The 24,756-nt window shown below is 33.6% G+C and overlaps 2 protein-coding genes across 5 annotated transcripts in view; both read right to left on the bottom strand.

The window, feature by feature from the left end:
* Positions 1 to 1,737: 1,737 nt before the first annotated feature.
* On the bottom strand, positions 1,738 to 22,307 carry hck (HCK proto-oncogene, Src family tyrosine kinase). Its single transcript, XM_051096545.1, has 13 exons — positions 22,147 to 22,307; positions 18,678 to 18,802; positions 17,577 to 17,613; positions 14,782 to 14,878; positions 14,595 to 14,690; positions 9,915 to 10,018; positions 9,626 to 9,772; positions 9,344 to 9,496; positions 7,894 to 8,076; positions 7,732 to 7,808; positions 5,812 to 5,965; positions 5,556 to 5,687; positions 1,738 to 2,901 (listed from the first exon to the last, which is right to left on the bottom strand). Exons 2-13 carry the CDS (start codon positions 18,792 to 18,794, stop codon positions 2,699 to 2,701), a joined length of 1,500 nt encoding a protein of 499 aa, XP_050952502.1. The 5' UTR covers positions 18,795 to 18,802; positions 22,147 to 22,307; the 3' UTR covers positions 1,738 to 2,698.
* A 1,075-nt stretch (positions 22,308 to 23,382) lies between these two features.
* rbbp8l (retinoblastoma binding protein 8-like) overlaps positions 23,383 to 24,756 on the bottom strand; it is a 32,463-nt gene continuing 31,089 nt past the window's right edge. For all 4 annotated transcript variants that reach the window (XM_051097190.1, XM_051097189.1, XM_051097191.1 and 1 more), the window contains 2 exons: positions 24,537 to 24,624; positions 23,383 to 24,454 (listed from right to left, as the gene is read on the bottom strand). In XM_051097190.1, coding sequence (XP_050953147.1) covers positions 24,539 to 24,624 — 86 coding nt within the window. In that variant the 3' untranslated portion in view covers positions 23,383 to 24,454; positions 24,537 to 24,538. The remainder of the gene's footprint in view (positions 24,455 to 24,536; positions 24,625 to 24,756) is intronic.

The raw sequence follows: 24,756 nt of genomic DNA, 5'->3' as shown, positions 1-24,756 counted from the left end.
TTATACATAGAATACATATGAAAAAAATTACTAAATTATAAAATGCTAGACTATGAACTAGATAAAGAAAAAGTTTGTCAAGACAAACTTTAAGTTGGCTTGAGAAAGCCGGACCAGAAAGTTTAAAAAGTTGTAAAATGTTTTAAGTTTGATGCTTTTCAGTCTGAAATCGATTGAAGTTTAAAGTAGTTTTAAAAGGTTAAAGTTTTAATATTTTGAAGGCAATACAGTCTGTAAGAGATGACAGATAGATAGATAGATAGATAGATAGATAGATAGATAGATAGCATTTTGCTAACATGTTTTAGCATGATTAGTAAGTTGCTAGCATGTTTAAGCATGATAAGCAAGTTGTTAGAATGTTTCTAACATGTTTCTAGATAGATAGCATGTTTCTAACATGTTTTAGCATGATAAACAAGTTGTTAGCATGTTTCTAGCACGATTAGCAAGTTGCTAGCATGTTTCTAGCATGATTACCATGCTGCTGGCATGTTTCTAGCATGATTACCATGTTGCTAGCATGTTTCTAACATGAATAGCATGTGACCAGCATGTTTCTACACGATTAGCAAGTTGTTAGCATGTTTCTAACATGACTAGCAAGTTGTTAACATGTTGCTAACATGTTTCTAGCATAATTAACATGTTGCAAGCACGTTTCTAGCTGGATTAGCAAGTTGCTGACATGTTTCTAGCATGATTACCATGTTGCTAGCATGTTTCTAGCATGAATAGCAAGTTGCCAGCATGTTTCTAGCATGATTAGCATGTGACCAGCATGTTTCTACCACGATTAGCAAGTTGTTTGCATGTTTCCAGCATTATTAGCAAATTGCCAGCATTTTTCTAACATGATTAGCAAGTTGCTAGCATGTCTCTAGCATGATTAAAGAGTTGCTAGTATGTTTTTAACATGATTAGCATGTTGCTTGCATATTTCTAGCATGACTAACATGTTGCTAGCATGTTCCTAGCTTGATTAGCAAGTTGTTAGCATGTTTCTTGCACTATTAATGTGTTGCCAGTATGTTTTTAACATGATAGCATGTTGGTAAAATGTTTCTAGCATAATTAACATGTTGCAAGCATGTTTCTAACTTGATTAGCAAGTTGCTAGCATGTTTCCAGCATGTTGCTAGCATGATTCTAGTTTCTAGGCATAGATAGATAGATAGATAGATAGATAGATAGATAGATAGATAGATAGATAGATAGATAAGAAATATTAGAGGAATTTGAATGATTTTCAATTGATTAGAAATGTAGTACATAGAAGCTTCATTGAGTTTCAAGGGATTCTGGGAGTTTTGACAGTTGGACTTTGAATAGTGTTGGCTCATTTGAACATTCTGTCAATGTCTATGTGATTTTTCTGAGTTTTAACGGTCGGTTTTAGGAAAACCACAAGTCTTATCAGTTAGAAAGATATAGCAACTTGGTCAGATCAGTCAGAAGAGCAGGGCTGAGTTTGTAGAGTTAAAGCTCTAGGAGGAGTTATTGTCGACAGCTTAGTCTCAGAAGAAGAATAATAAGTTTAAATAGCATTTCAGTAATTTGGCTTTCTCAAGCCAACTTATATATATATATATATATATATATATATATATAGTTATAAATATCATTAAAGTGTTAGTCATGTCTTAATGTGGTTATTATCCATGGTTTAATAAATGCATCAATAAAATAATTTTGTAGCATTGTTACGAGAATGAAAGTGAATGAGACTGTTTTCCTTCACACTTCTTAAAATTAAAATTAATTTATTTGTTTTACGGACTAATTGTAACAACATACATACACACTACATACATTTATAGGTAACTCTTTGGAAAAGTTTTTACATCATGGAAAAGTGTACTGAAAATCAGGCGCATAATCAGCATCATGTTTTACATATTGATCCACAAATAAGGAGCCTCAATATGACTGCAGGAAATCAGAAAAAAAAGAATGTCACATAATTTATCCTTTACTATTGCACAAAATTTCAAACAAATACCAACAAAACAGAAGACGTACAAGTACCTAGAGAAACATATCAACCTGAAAATCTTGAAAAGTGAGCATAAACTTACAACTGCATAAAATAACAATACAAAGAGACTTAAAGAAATATTCATAACTACCTCAGGCACAGATGATTTTTTTCTGAAATGGTTGGAGCAATGATTTAATAGTTTGTTTTTTTTTCTTTAGTTTTTTAATGAGCAAATACATGTATATACATTTCCTAATCCACGATAACTTCTTTGAAACCTAATGTAGGTTAAAGGTTTAGAAATAGCGAATCTAGCAATCAAAACTACAATTTATTTTAATGCTCTCATGTGCTTGAAAATACATCTGTCATCAGGTTTTTACAAATAATTCAGGCAAGTTGTAAAATTAAAAAAGACAATATTCTCACGTTTTATATTAAAATTCTAGCTATATAGCTTCTGTTGTGCAACACTCAGTGTAAGGCAAAGGGCTCTGCATGATAGGAATTAAAACCGCTTATTGAGTTTTTCAAATTGTATTCATTTACACGTCATTAAATAACACACTTTAACTTTTCACATTTGATTTCACTACATATGTATAAAGTCAACAGGTTGGCATGGATAAGTTATATATGTGTACATTTCCTGATACGAGGGATTTCTGCAAGATCAAGGTCATGTCAAAGTTGTGTGTGTGTGTGTGTGTGTGTGTCTCAAGGCTGTTGCTGATACTGGCTCTCCGTGGCAGTGTAAAAGTCCTCCAGCACACTCTGCAGGTACTCAAATGTGGGCCTGTCCTCAGGCTTGTTCTTCCAGCATTCCAGCATGATGTCATAGAGCTCTTGAGGGCAGGAGTCCAGGCGCTGCATACGGTAACCTCTCTCTAGAGCACGGATCACCTCTGGATTTGTCATACCTAAACAAACCATAAACAGAGAGTTTGAGCTTCTGCTCTTTACACAAATTACTTTTTGGTTATTCTCTGGAAATTGAGCTTAACAATTAAGGATTTTTCTAAATTGTTTTTTAAAATGGTATATATTGTTATTGTTAAAACATCTTAATCATAATTATTTTCTCACTTTAAAGTGAATAACCAAGACCTTAGCTAGCTAATATTACTGCGCCAGATGAGATAAGGACTAAACCAGGCATTGAAAATTACTTATTAGGTCAATCCATCAAATATGATGACAGAAAACATCTTTTATGTATTTAATTTTTTAAAAAGGAAATGTCACAGTATAACAGGCTTGAACAGAGATTTTGTTAATGCAATTATAATGAATGGAAAAAACAAAAAGATTTAAAAATGAAATTTATAAAAATATACTAATGTATTAAATATAATTGAATGACTTTTTTGGGAAAGAAATTAAAACTTGTATTCCATAAGGATGCTTTAACATCAAAGAAATAAATTACATTTGAATATATATTAAAATAGACAACAGCTATTTGAAATTGTAGTAATATTTCACAGTATTATTGTTTAGAATATACACTACCAGTCAAAAGTTTCTGAACAGAAAGATTTTTAATGTTTTTAAATGTTTTTAATGTTTAGATTTTAAAGTCTCTTCTGCTCAACAAACCTGCATTTATTTGATCCAAAGTACAGCAAAAACAGTAAAACTTTGAAATATTTTTACTATTTAAAATAACTGTTTGAATATATTTTAAAATGTAATTTATTCCTGTGATTTTAATGCTGAATGTTTAGCTACCAGTCACGTGATCCTTCAGAGATTAGTCTACTATTCTGATTTGCTGCTCAAAAAACATTTATTATTAGTATTTTGTTAAAAACAGGTGAGTAGAATTTTTTTCATGTTTCTTTGATGAATAGAAAATTCAGAAGAACAGCATTTAAAGTAATCTTTTTGTAACATTTAATTATATATATATATATATATATATATATATGTATATACACTGACTCCAAACTTTTGAATGGTATAGAATATAATGTTACAAAAACGTTTTATTTCAGTTAAATGCTGATCTTTGAATCTTTTTATTCATCAAAGAATCCTGGAAAAAAAGTACTGTTTTAAATATTGATAATAATAAAAAAAAGTTTCTTGAACAGGAAATCAGCATATTATAATGATTTATGAAGGATCATGTGACATTGAAGAGAAATGATGCTGAAAATGTAGCTTTGATCACAGGAATAAATTACATTTTAACCCTTTAACTGTCACTCCCATTTCTGAACACAGACATAAAAATGCACTATCCAGACTTAATTTTTTATAATTCATGAATGAAAACATTTTGTAATATGATTTTAATGTACATTCTCCATGGTAATGCAAAGTCTGATTTTAAAATGCCTTTCAAAGGATGAAAGGATTTTGAGATTTTAAGTGCTGAGCTGATATATAATTTCTTATGATTTCTAAAATGCGATAGGTAAAAAGGCAACGAAGAAAGTCTTTTGTGACAAAGGTCAGAACTCATGTCATGTTAAGTTGCACTCTTGACATATATTAATCTATTACTTTTCCTACATAATTTCTAAAACAAAAATATGGTAAAATATCTATTTAGACCTTTCCAACGATATATAGTTTGTCATGATTAGATTAGGATTTATTTGTAATATGGTGAAGTAAACTTAGGCGCCCCACAGGGGGGATGGTGACAGTTACCATATATTTAAATAGAAAACAGTTATTTTAAATAGTAAAAATATTTCACAATATTACTGCTTTTGCTGTATTCTGGATCAAATAAATGCAGGCTTGGTTAGCAAAAGAGACTTCTTTGAAAAACATTTAAAAATCTAACTGTTCAGAAACTTTTGACTGGTAGTGTATTTGATATTACAAATATATTACAATAAAAGACAATAAAGAATCTTTTTGAAAGGTAGTGCAAAGTGAGTTTGCTTGTTGTTGACTCAGTTATTACTAAAAGTTCACTGCACTGTTATGTGAACCCAATAAGTTTTTATTTTTATGGTCTTTACTCATTTAAGTTTTAGCTACCTTAATTATTTGAGTAGAGTTTAATTTGAATGTCAAGAAATGTCCTTTTGCAAACTTTTAGCACAAATGAAATAAATTCAAAATACTCAAATAGTTTTTTTAAACTTAAATGATTTAAGGAAGTAAATTTCCTCAAATTATTAGTTAACAACCTGTTGACCTTTGCAGTGTAAAATACTTAAAAACAGAGTTAAATCAATCAAATAAGCAGAATCCTGTTATTTAAATAAGCCATTTGTAAATTTTATGGATCTGGCTTCCGGTCTCATCCACGTCCAGCTATTTTTAGCTGTACAAAACAGCTCGTTTTGCAAACCGGTGTGTCCATGTTGTTTTAACTTATTATCTTAAGTATGAACACGCTGGTTTGTAGTGCGAACTGTTTTACCGTTTACTGCACATTGTTGATCTTCTCGTTACTTCTGTATAGCGGCTAACAAACTCTCACCTATAGGCCTACTTCCGCATTGAAGAATGAGGTTGAAAGGGACACAAAAAAATAGGCATGGATGGCACAGGTTCCAGAGAATTACCCTTTTAGCATATTCAAAGTACACTGGTGGTGACCACTAACCTGGATACGGTGTGCGACCATAGCTAATGATTTCAGTGAGCAGAATGCCAAATGACCACACATCTGATTTAATGGTGAAGGAACCATAGTTTATAGCCTCCGGAGCGGTCCATTTTATGGGGAACTTTGCACCTAGGGTCATAAAAAGAAACAATATTAACATGACTTCCTCTGACGATAACCTATAAAAAACATGCATCCACAGTTTACCAACTTATATGAACTCGGTTTCTCCACTTAGTCTCAACAGACTAACCTTCTCTGGCAGTGTATTCGTTGTCCTCTATGATACGGGCCAGTCCGAAATCAGCGATCTTACACACTAAGCTCTTGTTGACCAGGATATTGGCAGCACGAAGGTCTCTGTGAATGTAGTTTCTCTGCTCAATGTAAGCCATGCCTTCTGCTATCTAAAGTCAGAGGAAAAAAATGTTTTTGTTACTTTACTGATGTGCTTACACCGGGTTTGTGTCACTGAGAGCAAGAGGTATTATAAGCTATAAAAGCGTGTGTGTGTGTGTGAATGCGAGTGTGAATCCTCTTATCAGTCAGGGCAGATTCACATCTGTCTTGTTAAGTCTTTGCAATTCTCTTCCTCTTTCCAGCTCAGTGCCGCACCCTTTATTGCAACCATCATGCACAAATGCATTCAAAATGAATAAAACATCACTGACAATGTCGTATTTACCAGATACTCCTATTTATAACTTGCATATTATCTGATTCCGAATGTATACTGGTGGTCAAAACTTTGGAATATATATATATATATATATATGAAGAGCTCAGATGCAAAACCAGCTAAAAGCCATCTCGGTCAAAAATGAGATAATGATACTGAGTGAATGTTTCTGACACATTGTATACGTCCATCAAATACTTTTACTTTAAACTCGCTAAACTCCAGCCTCAGCCCAATCAGAAGTACCAGTACTTACATAGAAACCTATACAAATTTTAAAGAAATACATCAGATGGATTTAGAGGCTTTTGCATCTGAACTCTTCATATATATATATATATATATATATATATATATATATATATATATACATATATATATATATATATATATATTAGGGCTGGCAAATTTTGCATACAAAATAAAAGTTTGAGTTTGAGTTTATGTAATTAGTATGTATATATAAACAAGCACATTCATGTATATATTCAAGTATATGTATTTATTATATTTTTTATAGAATTTATATTATATATAAATAAAAATATTTTTGTATATAACATATTTCTCTTAAATATATACATTAATGTGCTTGTATTTATATATACATAATAATTACATGGTACACACACATATATTAGGCAAGCTCGTACTTTTATTTTGTATGCGCTCAATCACAATTAATTTAAGTTAAATCAACTTATATGTACAAGTCATTTCAACTCACTACAATAAAATAAGTTTAGATGACTTGTACTTTTAAGTTAATTTAACTTATGAGTTGAAATGATTTGTACTTTTAAGTTTATTTAAATTAAAATTTTAAGGTTGGTGCTAAACTTAATTTTTTAAGTTGAAACTGGTAAAAACCTTACAGTGTGTGTGTATATATATATATATATATTAGATGTTTTTTATGCTCACTTAGTCTCTTATGCTCAGCTGCATTTATTTAATCAAAAATATAGTAAATATGTAATATTCTTACAATTAACAAACAGCTGTTGTCTCTTTGAATATATTTTAAAATGTCATTTATTGCTGTGATGTAAAGCTGAATTTTCAGCATCATTAGTCCAGTCTTCAGTGTCACATGATCCTTCAGAAATCATTCTAATATGCTGATTTGATGCTCAACAAACATTTATTATTATTTCTGGAAATGCAGTTTTGGTAAGCATAAAAAACTTCTTTTAAAAATGTCATTATTCCTTATTTTTGACTGCAAGCGTATATTTCACAACAGAACCAACTGGTATTATCTTGGATTAACAGTGACAAAGATTAAAGGGAACAGATTGTCATGTTAATGGGCTCAGCCCTCTCTCTCTCACACACACACCTCTGTACACAAATATTACTGTCTGCCGGTTATCGCATTTGAATATTAAAATCTACAAAGACAAACCTGTGTTCCACATGAAGGGAACACGTGACTCTCTGTGGGGGAGGAAAGCCATTAACTGAACAAATGAGACCTTCAAGCCGCCTCACCTGTGCTGAGAAGTCAATCAGTTTGGGCAACTGGACACGATTCCCTTCATCGCTTTTAATGAAGTCCAGTAAACTGCCTGTTAAACATATGCACACACACAGATAATTAACAAAGATGTATAAAGCCATGCTTTGAATGTTGGACTCTGGAATCACACGCACCTTTCTCCATGAACTCTGTAATGATGTATATGGGCTCTTCTTTGGTGACCACAGCGTTGAGACGGACCAGTTTGTCATGCTGGAGGCTTTTCATTAAGTTGGCCTCCATGAGGAAAGCTTCCACAGACATACTGCCAGGCTTCATAGTCTTCACCGCCACTTTTGTGTGCTTGTTGTATGTTGCTGAGAAGTAAACAGAGATGAGTTAGACTGGATTTTCATTTTCTGTATCATTGTTAGTGTCGGCTAACTGCCCAAAACGTGACAGGATCTGAAAAACTGTGGGGTTTCAGGTCAGGTTCAAGATCTGGTCACTTTTTCTGTTTTGTTGTTGTTGTAGGTACAGGATTTTTGTTTAGGTTTGTAATATTTTCTTTTTTTCCAATAATAATCATATGTGATGGAACAACAGCGTCATTGTGATTCATATGTAAATTCCTTACATTTTGCCTAATGTATTTTCTGTTAATAACGCAATATGACACTCTATTTGTAAATCTCACACTGTCTTAATGTGGCTTATTGGTTTTATTATAATTTGATCATTTAAATGTGTGTGTGTGTGTGTGTGTGTGTATATATATATATATATATATATATATATATATATACACAGTAATGTTGTCATAATATATGATGATAGTTTTATTTATAATATACAATAAATATTGATAAATAAATTGTAAAATAAATAAATAACTGATATAAATAAATGATAAAAGACATTGAGGTTATTTTATTTGTAACATATAATAAATACTGAACATCGGTTATTAAATAATATATATAGTTTGTGTGTTAAAAAAATACCAATGGTACATTTGTAGAACGATAATTGTAAAATGAATAAATAAATACAATAAATGATAAAAGAAAATGATGTTATATTTATTTGTAATATATAATAAATATTTAACATCTGTTATTTAATACTATATAAAATACCAGTGGAAATCTGTTGAACGGTAATTCTTAAAAAATAAATAAATAAAAATAATGAAATAAATAAATAAATGAATAAATTCTATTGAAATAAATATTGATATATATTTAATATTTCAATAGATTTTAAAAAAATATATATATGCTAAAAGACATTACGGTTATTTTTGTTTATAAATAAATATTGAACATCAATTATTAAATACTATATATAGTTTTATGGTAAAAATACCAATAATAAATTTCTAGAATGGTAAGTATAAAATAAAATAAATACATGAATACATACATACATACATGAATGAATGCATGATAAAAGACATCGGGATTATTTTTATTTATAATATATAATAAATATTGAACATAAACTGTATTTTACCCTGGACAAACTGAGAAAATCTTTCACATCCTACTAAACAAACCATGCTGCACAACAACTTTTTTTTTTTTTTTTGGAGTAAACAGACACATAAGAACTACATATTAAAGTAAGCAGTATATTTCTTACCCATCCAGACTTCTCCAAACTGCCCTGCTCCCAGACGTTTGTCCAGTTTGAGGGACTCGCGTGGGATCTCCCACGCATCTTTCTCCCAAGGTTTTTGAGGTTTGGGACTCAGACAGGGATTAGTGAGAGATTGGCACAACCCATCGCTCTGCTCTGTAGATGTAAATGTACACAATTTATTAATTGCATCTGAACAATCCTTCATGAAAACGGTTAGTAAAGACTAAAAATATGTATATTATCTAATGAAATGTGTCCAGATCTTTGCATTTTTGTACTTACTCTTGTAGTGGCTGACCAGATCCTGCAGGGTGTTGAAGGTGATGCGTGGGGAAATATAGAAACCGCCATTATCCAGCGTGCGGATCTTATAATGCTTCACGGTATCTCCTGTTTGGTCGCAGTCTCTGACAGACAGAGAGTAGCTTCCTGAGGGAGGAGATACAGATGTTTTTAAGGGCAGATAGGGATCTGGTAGATATTCAGTCTAAGTAAAAATGTTTCAGATATAAAAAGCAAACACTGTTAATGCTTCAGTATTACACTTTTTGTCTAAAACTGAAGAACGTACCCTTGGTGGTTTCACTGTCTCTGATCATAAAAGATCCTATTTTGTTTCCAGATGCCAGCAGCTGTCTCTCTGCATCCTTTCTGCTGACACCCTTAAAAAACCAACTGTAGACACATACATAAATAAATTAAAAAGCAGTTTATAAAGTCAGAACTGTGAGATATAAACTCACAATTATGACTTTTTTCCTCAGAATTGCGTGATATAAACTCACAATTGCGAGAAGTAAAGTCAGAATTGTGAGATAAAAACCCTCAATTCTGCCTTTTTTCTTGCGATTGCGAGTTTATATCTCACAATTATGACTTTTTTTCTCAGAATTGTGAAATATAAACTCGCAATTGCAAGCAATAAAGTCAGAATTGCGAGATATACTCACATTTCTGATTTTTTTAAATCAGAATTGTGTGATATAAACTCACAACTGCGAGATAAAAACACGCAATTCTGACTTTTTTTCTTTTGTATCTCACATTTCTGACTTTTTTCTCAGAATTGCGTGATATAAACTCACAACTGCGAGATAAAAACACGCAATTCTGACTTTTTTTCTTTTGTATCTCACATTTCTGACTTTTTTCTCAGAATTGCGTGATAACACGCAATTCTGACTTTTTTTCTTTTGTATCTCACATTTCTGACTTTTTTTCTCAGAATTTTTCTCAGAATTGCGTGATATAAACTCACAACTGCGAGAAATAAAGTCAGAATTGCAAAATAAAAACCTGCAATTTTCACATAATTCTGACTTTGTACTCGCAATTTTAACTTTTTTATGCAATTCTGACACTTTTCTCAAAATTGTGAAATATCAACTCACAATTGCTTTTGCAAAAAGTTATATAAACTCAATTCTGACTTTTTTCTCAGAATTGCGTGACATAAACTCACAATTGCGAGAAACAAAGTCAGGATTGCGAGATAAAGACCCGCAATTCTGACTTTTTTCTTGCGATTCAGACTTTTTTTCTCAGAATTGTGAAATACAAACTCACAATTACAAGTTATAAAGTCAGAACTGTGAGATAAAAACCCTCAATTCTGCCTTTTTTTCTTGCAATTGCGAGTTTATATCTCACAATTATGACTTTTTTCTCAGAATTGCGTGATATAACCTCACAATTGCGAGAAATAAAGTCAGAATTGAGAGAAAAACTTGCATTTTTGACTATTTTCTTGCAAATGTGTTTATATCTCGCAATTCTGACTTTTTTCTCGCAATACTGACTTTTTTCTCAGAATTGTGAAATATAAACTCGCAATTGCAAGTAATAAAGTCAGAAGTGCGAGATATACTCACATTTCTGATATTTTTTATCAGAGCTGTGTGATATAAACTCACAGTTGCGAGAAATAAAGTCAGAATTGCAAAATAAAAACCTGCAATTTTCACTTTTTTCTTGCAGATGCGAGTTTATATCTTGCAATTATGACTTTTTTCTCGTTATTCTGACTTTTTTCTGCAATTCTGACACTTTTCTCAAAATTGTGAAATATAAACTTGCAATTGCAAGTTATATAAACTCAATTCTGACTTTTTTTCTCAGAATTGTGTGACATAAACTCACAACTGCGAGAAATAAAGTCAGGATTGCAAGATAAAGAGCCGCAATTCAAACTTTTTTCTTGCAATTCAGACTTTTTTTCTCAGAATTGTGAAATACAAACTCACAATTACAAGTTATAAAGTCAGAACTGTGAGATATAAACTCACAATTATGACTTTTTTCCTCAGAATTGCGTGATATAAACTCACAATTGCGAGAAGTAAAGTCAGAATTGTGAGATAAAAACCCTCAATTCTGCCTTTTTTCTTGCGATTGCGAGTTTATATCTCACAATTATGACTTTTTTTCTCAGAATTGTGAAATATAAACTCGCAATTGCAAGCAATAAAGTCAGAATTGTGAGATATACTCACATTTCTGATTTTTTTAAATCAGAATTGTGTGATATAAACTCACAACTGCGAGATAAAAACACGCAATTCTGACTTTTTTTCTTTTGTATCTCACATTTCTGACTTTTTTCTCAGAATTGCGTGATATCTCACATTTCTGACTTTTTTTTCTCAGAATTGCGTGATATAAACTCATAACTGCGAGATAAAAACACGCAATTCTGACTTTTTTTCTTTTGTATCTCACATTTCTGACTTTTTTCTCAGAATTGCGTGATATAAACTCATAACTGCGAGATAAAAACACGCAATTCTGACTTTTTTTCTTTTGTATCTCACATTTCTGACTTTTTTCTCAGAATTGCGTGATATAAACTCACAACTGCGAGAAATAAAGTCAGAATTGCAAAATAAAAACCTGCAATTTTCACATAATTCTGACTTTGTACTCGCAATTTTAACTTTTTTATGCAATTCTGACACTTTTCTCAAAATTGTGAAATATCAACTCGCAATTGCTTTTGCAAAAAGTTATATAAACTCAATTCTGACTTTTTTCTCAGAATTGCGTGACATAAACTCACAATTGCGAGAAACAAAGTCAGGATTGCGAGATAAAGACCCGCAATTCTGACTTTTTTCTTGCGATTCAGACTTTTTTTCTCAGAATTGTGAAATACAAACTCACAATTACAAGTTATAAAGTCAGAACTGTGAGATAAAAACCCTCAATTCTGCCTTTTTTTCTTGCAATTGCGAGTTTATATCTCACAATTATGACTTTTTTCTCAGAATTGCGTGATATAACCTCACAATTGCGAGAAATAAAGTCAGAATTGAGAGAAAAACTTGCATTTTTGACTATTTTCTTGCAAATGTGTTTATATCTCGCAATTCTGACTTTTTTCTCGCAATACTGACTTTTTTCTCAGAATTGTGAAATATAAACTCGCAATTGCAAGTAATAAAGTCAGAAGTGCGAGATATACTCACATTTCTGATATTTTTTATCAGAGCTGTGTGATATAAACTCACAGTTGCGAGAAATAAAGTCAGAATTGCAAAATAAAAACCTGCAATTTTCACTTTTTTCTTGCAGATGCGAGTTTATATCTTGCAATTATGACTTTTTTCTCGTTATTCTGACTTTTTTCTGCAATTCTGACACTTTTCTCAAAATTGTGAAATATAAACTTGCAATTGCAAGTTATATAAACTCAATTCTGACTTTTTTTCTCAGAATTGTGTGACATAAACTCACAACTGCGAGAAATAAAGTCAGGATTGCAAGATAAAGAGCCGCAATTCAAACTTTTTTCTTGCAATTCAGACTTTTTTTCTCAGAATTGTGAAATACAAACTCACAATTACAAGTTATAAAGTCAGAACTGTGAGATATAAACACACAATTATGACTTTTTCCCTCAGAATTGCGTGATATAAACTTACAATTGCGAGAAATGAAGTCAGAATTGTGAGATAAAAACCCTCAATTCTGGCTTTTTTTCTTGCAATTGCGAGTTTATATCTCACAATTATGACTTTTTTCTCAGAATTGTGTGATATAACCTCACAATTGCGAGAAATAAAGTCAGAATTGTGAGAAAAACAAGGAATCGTGATTTTTTTGACTATTTTCTTGCAAATGTGAGTTTATATCACGCAATTCTGACTTTTTTCTCACAATACTGACTTTTTTCTCAGAATTTTGAAATATAAACTCGCAATTGCAAGTAATAAAGTCAGAATTACGAGATATACTCACATTTCTGATATTTTTTTCTCACAAATATGAGTTTGTATCTCACAGTTCTGACTTGTTTCTCAAACTGCATGATATAAACTCACAATTGCGAGAAATAAAGTCAAAATTGCAAGAAAAACTTGCATTTTTGACTATTTCCTTTCAAATGCGAGTTTATATCTCGCAATTCCGACTTTTTTCTAGCAATACTGACTTTTTTCTCAGAATTGTGAAATATAAACTCGCAATTGCAAGTAATAAAGTCAGAATTTTAAGATATACTCAATTCTGATTTTTAATTAGAATTATGTATATAAACTCAACTGCGAGATAACGCAATTCTGACTTTTTTTCTCGTTTGTATCTCACAGTTCTGACTTTTTTTCTCAAAACTGTGTGATATAAACTCACAGTTGCGAGAAATGAAGTCAGAATTGCAAAATAAAAACTTCAAATTTTCATTTTTCTTGCAAATGCGAGTTTATATCTTGCAATTAAGACTTTTTTCTCGCAATTATGCAATTCTGACACTTTTCTCAAAATTGTGAAATATAAACTCAAAATTGCAAGTTATAAAGTCAGAATTGCGAGATATGAATAAAAAACAAAAAAATTATTACAACTTTTTATCTAACAATTATGATTTTTTTTCTCAGAATTGTGAATTATAAACTCACAATTGCGAGATAAAAACCCGAAAGTCTTATGAAATGTGAGATTATATCTCACCATTCTGAATTTTTCCTTGCAACTCTGAATTCCAAGAAAAAAGTCAGAATTATGACTTTATCTTTAAGAAATGTGAGTTTATGTCTCACAATTCTGACTTTATAACTTACAAATGCAAGTTTATATCACTCAATTCTGATTTCATTTCTCAAAATTACGAGTTTATATCTCACAATTCTGAGAAAAAAATCATAATCATGAGATAAAAAGTTGCAATTGCGGAAACACTGAATAAAAATATTCTATTAGAATTTTAAACAGCCTTAAACAGCACCACTACAAATGTACACAAACCATATTTACTCACTCTTCAGTTTCCAGAGTATCCTTGGCAACATAGTTACTGGGGATGAAGCCCTCCTGACCAGTGCTGATAGATGCTGCTTTCCACCATTCACCTGACCTAAACAAATCAATCAATCAATCAATCAATCAATCAGAGAAAGTGAGATACTGCATGTTAAATCCTCATACAGAATGACAGGTCTACTTACTCCAGAAGGATTTTGAGTCTGTCTCCTTTCTTAAAGCCCAGGTCACCTTCATGCATAGCTTCATAGTCATACAGAGCTATGGCGATGTTTTCTGAAGCTAAAGGCAAATGGAATCTTTAGTGTGAAAGAGCTGTGATCACACATTCACTGTTTCTGAGTAAGAAACAGACTGGTGTCACATGATAGTGTTTAGAACAACACTTATTTTTTGATCATACCACAATTCCAACAGAGTACAACAAATGGTTTTACAGTGAGCATACAACGAGTAAGGCTGAGACTTAAAGTCAGTGTAAAGGCAATTCAGAGAAGTGTTTCTAAACACATTATAAATGTTAGAAACGTATTGCTGAAAACAGGTTGCAAAGATTCTGAACTATGTAGTACTGAATTGTGGAGTTAGACCGTTAAACAGTCTTTCACCATTTTTGCGTTTATTATTTTTTGGGCGCCACTGAGCATGGGCCCTCCCCTAACACTATAATAACTAGAGTGCATTAGCATCAGTGGTTCACCCACTCAATCGCAAGTTACTGTCAGTTACTGTTAGTTACTACAGCCTACAGTCTGCTTGCTAGCTATGCCTTAAACGCGTAAATGCACATTACCTGATTGCCAGGGCTGGGTGATACGGCAAAAAAAGATCTTGATTTTTTTAGAACACAGGACCGGTTTTTGATTTTTTTTACGATTTTTAACTAGTCAGCTTGAAAATGTAACTACAGCATGATTCAAGTAACTTTTTTTTAATTAACCCTGCAGTTAAAGAAATTTCTATTCCAATTACACCACACACGAAGTTGTCAACATGATGTAAGTGTTAAACAAATCACTTGTCAAGGTAATTCAAGTTCAAAATAACTGAAGGTATAACACCAGTAGACTATTATTAACTATAAATGTTCTGTAAAACAATGAACAGCAGCTTTCAGCCTGTTACCATAACGCAAACATGAAATATCAGACATAACAGTAGTAGTTCCTCACGGGGGTTTTATTCTATTGCGCTGCTTTTCCATTGTTTTTTTCTAAGTAAACACGGACGCGTTTGACTATTGCACTCACGTGTCTTGTATCTCATGCATGAAACGGCCTTCTAAAAACACGGCGCTCAAGTTAAAAGAAGATCACTCCCATCGTCTTGCATGTTTTTTCTATTCTACTGCCCGCGTCGCATCTTTGTTAACGCAAAAGCGCATTCTGTGTACTGATATGAGCGTGTCACACTTGAGCGGTTAATCACGTGTGCCGACGTGCGGTTGGATTGTTCTTTTCTCTTTATTGTTTTCATTGGCATATTGTCAAATTGTCTAATTCTAACATTTGGTAATATTTATATTCGAAATCGCAATTCCTTAATTTCTAAAACATAAAAGCTTGGCAAAACGAATTTGAATTAATAAAATCGGAAAAATCGAGAAGGGTATAACTGCAGCCTGGAGATCTCCAAATGAGGGCGGGAACTCCAAAACAGAGTGGGAGCTCCAAAATAGGGCTTGGCTTCCTCCCATTGACAGACAGGCACGTGACACACATGCAAATTTTTTCCCCCAATCCACTTCAGTGTAAACTCCGCCCCACAGATGCTTCTAAAGGTTTTATTGGTTGTGTCAATCACAGTGTTGATTTCCTACACTATGCTACAAACAATGCTAACCCCTAAACCTACCCCACTCCTGACCCTAACCTTAACCAGTGAAATGACTGCACGGTGGGATTGGCGCTGAATAGCGTGGCAGATAAACAGTTAATACGATTATGCGCTATAAGATCGCCAGGATGTTCTGTAACTCCCCAACCGGAACTTACAGGACAATGGGGCCTTTTTAGTTACACTCAGCCTCACTGCACCCTCTTACTCTGTGAATTTCAAGTCCCAGGATGCCCCCGTTTCTTAAAACAAAGCGATAGAGTAAAACCTTTCCCCTGCGCTGCACGGGTGATTCCTGTTTACATCATTAAGCAGAGGTTCTAACTCCAGTCCACTGGCCACGAGCTTTTCTGCTTTCACTGAGCATATTTATTTATGTAGCATATTTTATTTTATTTTAGAACAACTAGAAACAATGTCTAATTTATAAGGTTTTATTCTGAAATGTAAGTCAATAACAATTGGCTGAAGCCAAAGCCAATGGTGAAAGTCTTTGCGTGACAAGACCCTGCCCCATTTTGGAGGTTATGCCCACTTTTGGAGTTCCCACCTCATTTGGAGATCTCCAGTCTGCAGTTATACATACTTGGAAAAATCGCCCAGCCCTATGGCTGCGATAATTTACAAAACAGCTCGGCCTCCTTATTTAAACGTATTTTTGTTTGACAGTTCAGAGAGGCGATTGCTTTCCTGTGAATGGGTGTAGTTTCAGCACTGGACACGCCCCTAACATTTGAGAGCAGAGAATACTGCATATTTTTTTTAAGATTCTGATCGTTCAAATTTGGCTGGGTGGTTAAAAACACATTTTTCGGTGGTGTAACAAACTCAGAACACATATTTAATATTGCTTCACACAGACTTTAATAGCAAGCGTATATGCTGTCTGTGCTGCAGCACACATTGAGGTTGAATGAAGTGCATATGGAAAACAACAAACTATCTGTGTCGCCACTAAACCTCAAAACAAGCTACTTTTCATGTTTATGACATTTAATATCACATCGCTGTATGTTTTTACTCTTGCTCACAAGGTCAACCATATGAGTTAGAATGTTTAAGTATTTTAACATTTTACAATACTCTAACATTCTAAACGAGACATCCTCTCTATTTACTAGTAATCAAAGACAATTTCACTTACTCTCTGGCCCAGAAGTAGGGTTGGACGTGGTTCTGTTCTGTAGATGGAAAAAGAGGTGCAGTAGTTAAAACACCAAACTAGACATTTCAGTTCTCTTTTCTGAGCATAAAAACAGACCTGCGTGGGACCGTCTTTCAAATAGAGGATATCTGTTTAAATAAATAAACATTTCAAACACTTTTTAAGGTCATTATGTAAAACAGGTAGAAACCAAGAGCAGAGCAGTGTTGTTACTGTTAACCGAAACTAAAACTATTAAACATTACGTTTCAGTAATTGGAATAAAGCTAAAATGAAGAAGAAAAACTTAAAAAATAGAAATGAGAAATGTTGTCTTGGCAGCTAAAATTTCTAAAGCTAAAACTGAAAAATAAATTTAGTAAATCTAAACAGAAATATATATTTAAAAAAAAAAGTAAAAATAACTAAAACCTGAAATAAATAAAAGTACATTCAAAATATTATATGTGTGACCCTAGAGCAAAAAGCGAGTCTTAAGGGTCAGTTTTTACATCATTTATACATCATCTGAAAGCTGAATAAATAAGTTTTCCATTAATGCATGGTTTGTTAGGATGTTGAAAATCTGGAATATGAGGGTGCAAAAAAATCTAAATATTGAGAAAATTGCCTTTAAAGTTGTCCAAATTAAGTTCTTAGCAATGCATATTTCTAATCACAAAAATGAAGTTTTGATATATTTACGGTAAAAAAAAGTACAAAATATCTTCACGGAACAAGTTCTTTACTTAATTTCCTAATGAACTTTGGCATAAAAGAAAAATTGATCATTTTGACCCATACAATGTATTTTGTTGGCTATTACTACAAATATGCCCATGTTAATTACCACTGGTTTTGTGGTCCAGATTCACATAGAATATTTTATTAATATATATGCAAAGTCAAGATGGTCATACAGCTGTACTTTCAGTCTCTAAGAAAGTGGAAGTACAGTATTCGAAGTCACAATATATGCTGAAACCAGCAGTACTGATGACTTAGCTAAACTCAGCACTTTTCAGTGAAAATCAAGGTCTGGAATAACCCCGAAAATGTATTTTCAATTTATTCTCAAATTCCGAAAGTGCTTCAACTTACAGCTTTGGATCCTGCTGTAGGGTCTTTGGTGTAATGTGCTGTCTGGTTGGAGCTGTCATTGTTACCCATCGATTTGCCAATGGGATCCTGCTCTGGTTTGGTCCCCACACAGCCCATGTTGAGGCCTGAAAGGTTAACGCCAGAAGACACTAATGTAAGTTGACCTTGTCTGTTTAAAAACAGAACAACATTTTCAGAATAGCAAATATGCAAAACATAGGTTGTTCTGAGTTCCCTCTAAACAGCGGTAACCTTTGTGGCTCAAAAAGCATGTATGATACAGTTTATGATGGAAAATGTCTGTAATGTGCCATATATGACTCAGAATGCCACGGTTTTTGCCATACTGTAAGTTGAACCTAAGTGGTACGTGGTAAGATGATACTTCAGATAAGTATTTCCAGTATTAAGAGTTGGCCATATATAAACAGTATTTCCCAAAATCCTTTGGTGGAGACCCTCGGTGCTACAATCTACTTAGGTTTATGACTCTTTTGGGAAATGTAACCTTGTCCGGTAAATGTAGTGAAAGCCGAAATAACCGGTTTCTCATACTGACTTCCACGTTGAAGGCTGCAGTTCTCTCTCGCCTGTGGTTTTGTCATTAACTCGCTCACACATGCACATGCGGAAGCTGCTCAATGGAAACTGTGGTTGGTTAAGACCTAATGTTCAAAGCTGATTCAAATCAGCTAGCCTTAACACCTAACACTTTTCTGAGAACATAACAGAAATTAATCAACCAAAATGCTCAGATCCGCATTCCATCACAAGCAGATTCCAACTTGGTCGATTGTTGGAAGAAAAAAAGCAACTTTTACCTTACTTTTGAACGAGACGTGAGCGGAAACCGCACGTTTGTGAGATCTTTGGCCTGTCTGTGGCTATGGCCAAAGAATAAAGGACCTTCATTTTATGTTTGTTGTCATGCATGTGCAATGTGCTGTTATGGCGCAGGGTTATGTTACGTTCCATGCTTGATAATTAACTTAATCTGGACATGCATGACCCTACATAAAACCACAAACGAAACACCATATTTCACATCAATGGCGAGTCTGTTTGATAACAAGGATGAAGTTAACTGTAGAAATGTCATTGGAAATGTAGCTGCGTTCAGCTGAACTGCAATTTAAGAACTGCTAAAGTTGCGTCCTTCAGCAGACGCAATGAGCTTGAGAAATGTGTGGCGCATTAAAAACTTGTTTCCCGTATCTTGTTCACCCATGTTCTGCTTTCTCTTTTTTTGAAGTTTTTTCTTGTGTTGGTTTTGATTTCGAATTCTATTTTAGTCTCACTGCCTGACTCTTAAATGGGATCAGGGCAGTTGCGAATTTTATTCGTACACTTGTAGTATACTTCAAAACCTAAAAGTGCATGAACTGTCTTTGAGTATAACATTATTGAAATAAAAGACCACTGAAGAGAGATGGCAAGGCTTCTTAACACACTCTTAAAAGTGCACTCTGTAATAATATTATTAATGTTAAATATTAATGTTTTACTTCAAAGTCTGAATAAGTACACTTATTTTGAAGTGTTGACTAACATACCAAAGCACCTTCTGTTAGTAATTTAACCATATATGATCCTGAAAACCATTCATAAGGGCCAATTTTATACATCTGAAAGCTGAACAAACAAGCTTTCCATTGACGTATGGTGGGTATGTTAGGATATGACAATATTTGGCCGAGATACAACTATTTGAGTATCTAGAATCAAGCGTGCCAAAAAATTTAAATATTGAGAAAATCGCCTTAAAAATTGTCCAAATGAAGTTCTTAGAAATCCATATTACTAATCAAAAAGTACGTTTTGATATATTTACGGTAAGAAATGCACAAAGCATCCTCATGGAACGTGATCGTTACTTAATATCCTAATGATTTTTGGCATTTTTTATAATTTTGAGCCATACAATGTATTTTTGCCTATTGGTACAAATATACACTCTCAGAAAAAAACGTACAGTTCTGTCGCTGGGGTGCTACCCTAAGGTACAAAAGTGATAAGGTACATTATTGTACCTTACCTACCCCGAAACAGTACATATTAGTACCTTAAAGTACATTTTAGTACTTCGAAAGTACATATTGGTACTTTTTCCACTTTGTACCTTTGTGACAGAACTGTACCTTTTTTTCTGACAGTGTACCCATGCTACTTAAGACTGGTTTTGTGGTCCAGGGTTACATATGTAAAAGACTTCAGTTCAACTAATAGCATTTAATATAAATTGAAACTATAATTACATTATTTTTCAACTGCAAATAACATACTGTTAAGTGTCTGAAAACATAAGTACTCTAATGAAAGGTCTACTAAAGTGTACTTCTTTTCACAAGAGACTCTTGGTTGGTTCTTCAAGCTTAGTTAGTCTCCCGTCAACCTGCTTAATTGCTGGCTTGATCACAGTACATTTCCTTCTTCCGACTCCGAATCCGATAACCGATCGTACCCGGAGGAAATTTTCAGATTTGCCTTTCGACAATGTCGCCCGTCCCATCCAAAGATTGTTGTCCCTCAAAGCCCCAGAGCTCAAAGGAACCACCTCCACCTTTCCCACAGGAGCAGACGGAGACTCAGGACTAAAGCTCTTTTCATTTAACCACACATGCAAATGTGGGATGTGCCAGTTTCACCTTCCTTGTCAGTGCTTTTTTTATCGTTATTTGTTTTTTCTCCCAGAAGCATACTTTTTTACACAAACGCTCAGAAAACCTCACAACTCCACTGGCTGTTCAGCAGGCCAACAGCCAATGGAGAAACGTAAAATATAACTGTAAAAAGTGTTTATGAGTGTCCTTTTACATGAGCAGATGGATCCTCTTAGGAGGAAGAGAAATATTTAAATGTGTCCTCTGATATTATGTTCTGTAAAACTACAGTGAACTATGGAAGTACCAGTATAACTAAAGTTAAAGCATGATATTATTTCACAAAAACATGCGGGTTCCTCAAACATATGACTGCGTTTTTTTAAAAAAAATAATAATCTATTGGATTTGACACAGTAGCTGTGCCAAGCTTTAGACATGAATCCAAATAAAAAATTCTGTAAAAGAATAAACAACTAAATTATGTGATGAAGATACTATAAACAGGTATTTTCCCTAGTATTATTATGAATACAGTACAGATTTTAGTTTACAAAGTAACGATATAAACAGCCGGGAAAGAGAAAGAGTAGCTAATCACATTTAACAATAAAGAGACATTAAATTAATTTAAAATGTTAATATTTGGGCTAAGTTAGGTGGATATGAAAGCTATAAAAACCTCGTTTAAAAAACGAACATCGAAAGATGTTTAAAGAACACGGTCTTAATCGAAAAGTCTTAATCGTTTACATTCCAAAAAAACAATTGTATAAAACATAAATGATGAAACAACATAAACACCCAATTAAATAACTCTAAGTATGTAAATGATAATTAAAAAATACGTTTTTGTTAAGCGAACTTACCAGTTCAGTCGTAATCCAGACGAAAAGTATACTTCTTTATTCACAATATCTCGCTAGTTCACTGAGATGTAGAAATGTTGAAGTCGCTTCACACCGGTTCCTCCATCACAGTGATGCGCTTCTGCGCCTCAGTTAGACAGTGAGACTGTCGCGCTGTACTGGCCAAGAGGAAGTTACCGGTCGTGTCTCAAAAACCTACGAGATGCCTTCCTAGGCAACAGTTTGAGACACCAGGTGCGCTCCGAGTCAGCTCAGCTCATACATACACACCGACCACATCCAACTCATACCGAGCTGATAACGGCCAAAAATAAATCAAACTATTACGACGCTTACAGTGCTGTCTAGGTAGGGCGCTTAGTGAGTATTGAGACACGCCCTGCAGTCAAAGGAAATCTGTCATGAATATTCCGCTTCAATATCCGCATGCCGTATTCACGCAATACTCTTTCGTGCACTGTGACACTAGGGTATTTTGTGTGAAGGTTGCAAAAAAGTTGTTTAAAACACTTTTGCAATGTCACTTTATTTCTGAGAAGAAAAAAAACCCGGCATTGCTCGTTCAGCCAAAGCATCATTTAAATTCAAACAGCAAAAAGTGGGTGATTTTAAAATGTAAGTGATAATAACATCAAAATAAAAGGAAAAAACGTAACAAAATTAATAACAGAGACCTAGATTTGCTTGAGAAGAGATTAGAATAGCGAGCTGTGTGTATCTATTACTGCACAACCACAGATAGAAATACACAGATGTATTATTGGATTGGAAACAGACAAACAAACAGTTGGTTTGGCCTTACAGTTACATAAGGACGGAATAATCCCCTATCAAATGGTGAGATTAAACACCCTCTTCTTTTGCACGAGGCACAGAAACATAATAAGCAAGCGAATGCATAAATCTACCTCTTCTTTTATATACACAATAAGCTCTTAATATGCAAATACTTACGAGAGAGATAAAATAGGACACCTGCGTATTACCCTGGTGAAAAAACCAGCATATGCTGGTAGGTATGTTTTGATGCTGGGATGCTGGTTAGGTAGGTTTTGATGCTGGTTTAAACTGGTCCTTTGCTGGTTTATGCTGGTCATGTTGCTGGTCAAGGACCAGCATAAACCAGCATCAAAACATACCTACCAGCATATGCTGGTTTTTTCACCAGGGTATACCGCTTGCGTAGAGCAAATAAGACAGTCACATTAGGAAAAAAACAAAACAGAAAGTCAGGTATGTTGATCCAAGGGTTTTTACTGGGATTTTTACCTTTGTACTTTGCTCATACAACTTGGTAAAGTATACAAAAGTAAGTATGCTAAGTGTTGTTGTGATTAGTGTATTCAAGTAAAAAATTCTGAATTGTTCCACTCAGGTTCTTGACGGTGAAAACGATTTAACCTCTTCCTGCAACAGGTGTTTCCCACATCCTAAACCAATTATAGGTGATGCATCACTAAATATGACCACAGCTATCAGTACTTTTATTTATTTAGATGTTGGTTGTTAGGTTACTGTTATATCCTGCTAGTGTCTAGAAAATTAAGAATTTTAGCATTCTCCAAATGATCTCTAAAAATGGTGCAAGGCAAAGGTTAACAGTTAGTTTGAAACAATGGTACAGAAAGTTTAAAAAAGTAGACTTTTTTCTTCACAGTTTTACCCTTCCTCCTTTCACACTCTGAAAGCTTTTACAGCTGCAAGTGGAAAATTCACTATTACAAAATATATGCTTGACATCTCAAAAAAAAAAGGGGAAGCAGAGGGTTTTTCATTTTGTCACATCTACAAGAAGCAGGCCGTAGAGCTCAGACAGAGACAAAAATAGATGAGATGCGACACCTCTTACACGGAAGAGAGAAAGAGCGCAAAGTTAGAGTTGACATAACAATAATAAGAACACAAGATGGCAAGCAATTACACATACTCACGTGCTTAATAATAACTCTTTTTGTTTTTTTGTTTTTTTTAAAAGAAGAAGAATGTCAAACTGAGGAAATAAAAACATATCTAGCTGATAAGTTTATTTACAGCCCCCTTGTCAGTAAAAACAGCTGGCTTCCTGTTTTGGTAAAGCTAAAGATGGCTGGGAAATTGAACCAGTGAAGTAGAAAATTCATCCAGCACAAATTCAGATACATGCTACTAATAGATCTTATTCCCAGTTTGCACTAAATTGTGTATTCAGTTTGATACAGTGCAGCTAAAGTCTAGTGTTTCAACGTGATTCAACTGGTGTTGAAGGGTGATAACAAAATGGCTGTCTGAATAACCACAGCAGATCACAGATCACAGTTGAATCCATCGTCTGCATAAAAAAGAGAAATATATGAAGAAAAACATGAAAATATTAAGCAAAGAAAATTAATGTAAAAATGTGCAAAATAGACCTTCATCCTTGCTCCGAGTCTGCATGGTTTCCTTGAGGTCCCCTGCTCAGACGTATTTTCCTCTCTTTTAGTGAGCGCTGGGAAACACCTAAGACAAAACAATGAAAGTGAAATTAAGATGATGCTAAAAGTATAGATGGGCTAGTTCACTCAAAAATAGAAACTGTGTTTCTATTAATTATTCACCCTCATGTCGTTTCAGTAAGACCTTCGTTCACCT

This window comes from Labeo rohita, chromosome 23 (assembly GCF_022985175.1).
Source record: "Labeo rohita strain BAU-BD-2019 chromosome 23, IGBB_LRoh.1.0, whole genome shotgun sequence".
NCBI lineage: Eukaryota > Metazoa > Chordata > Actinopteri > Cypriniformes > Cyprinidae > Labeo > Labeo rohita.
The sequence above is the reverse complement of the archived record's forward strand: the minus strand, read 5'-3'. Positions and strand labels throughout refer to the sequence as shown.

What these genes read in the sequence shown, in the direction of transcription:
- hck (XM_051096545.1), bottom strand. Translation starts at nt 18,794, where the DNA reads ATGGGCTGTGTGGGGACCAAACCAGAGCAGGATCCCATTGGCAAATCG. An exon ending in CGAATACACTGCCAGAGAAG is followed by an intron (nt 5,688 to 5,811) that starts GTTAGTCTGTTG and finishes TTATGACCCTAG; the next exon opens with GTGCAAAGTTCCCCATAAAA. An exon ending in TGGTCGCACACCGTATCCAG is followed by an intron (nt 2,902 to 5,555) that starts GTTAGTGGTCAC and finishes TGGTTTGTTTAG; the next exon opens with GTATGACAAATCCAGAGGTG.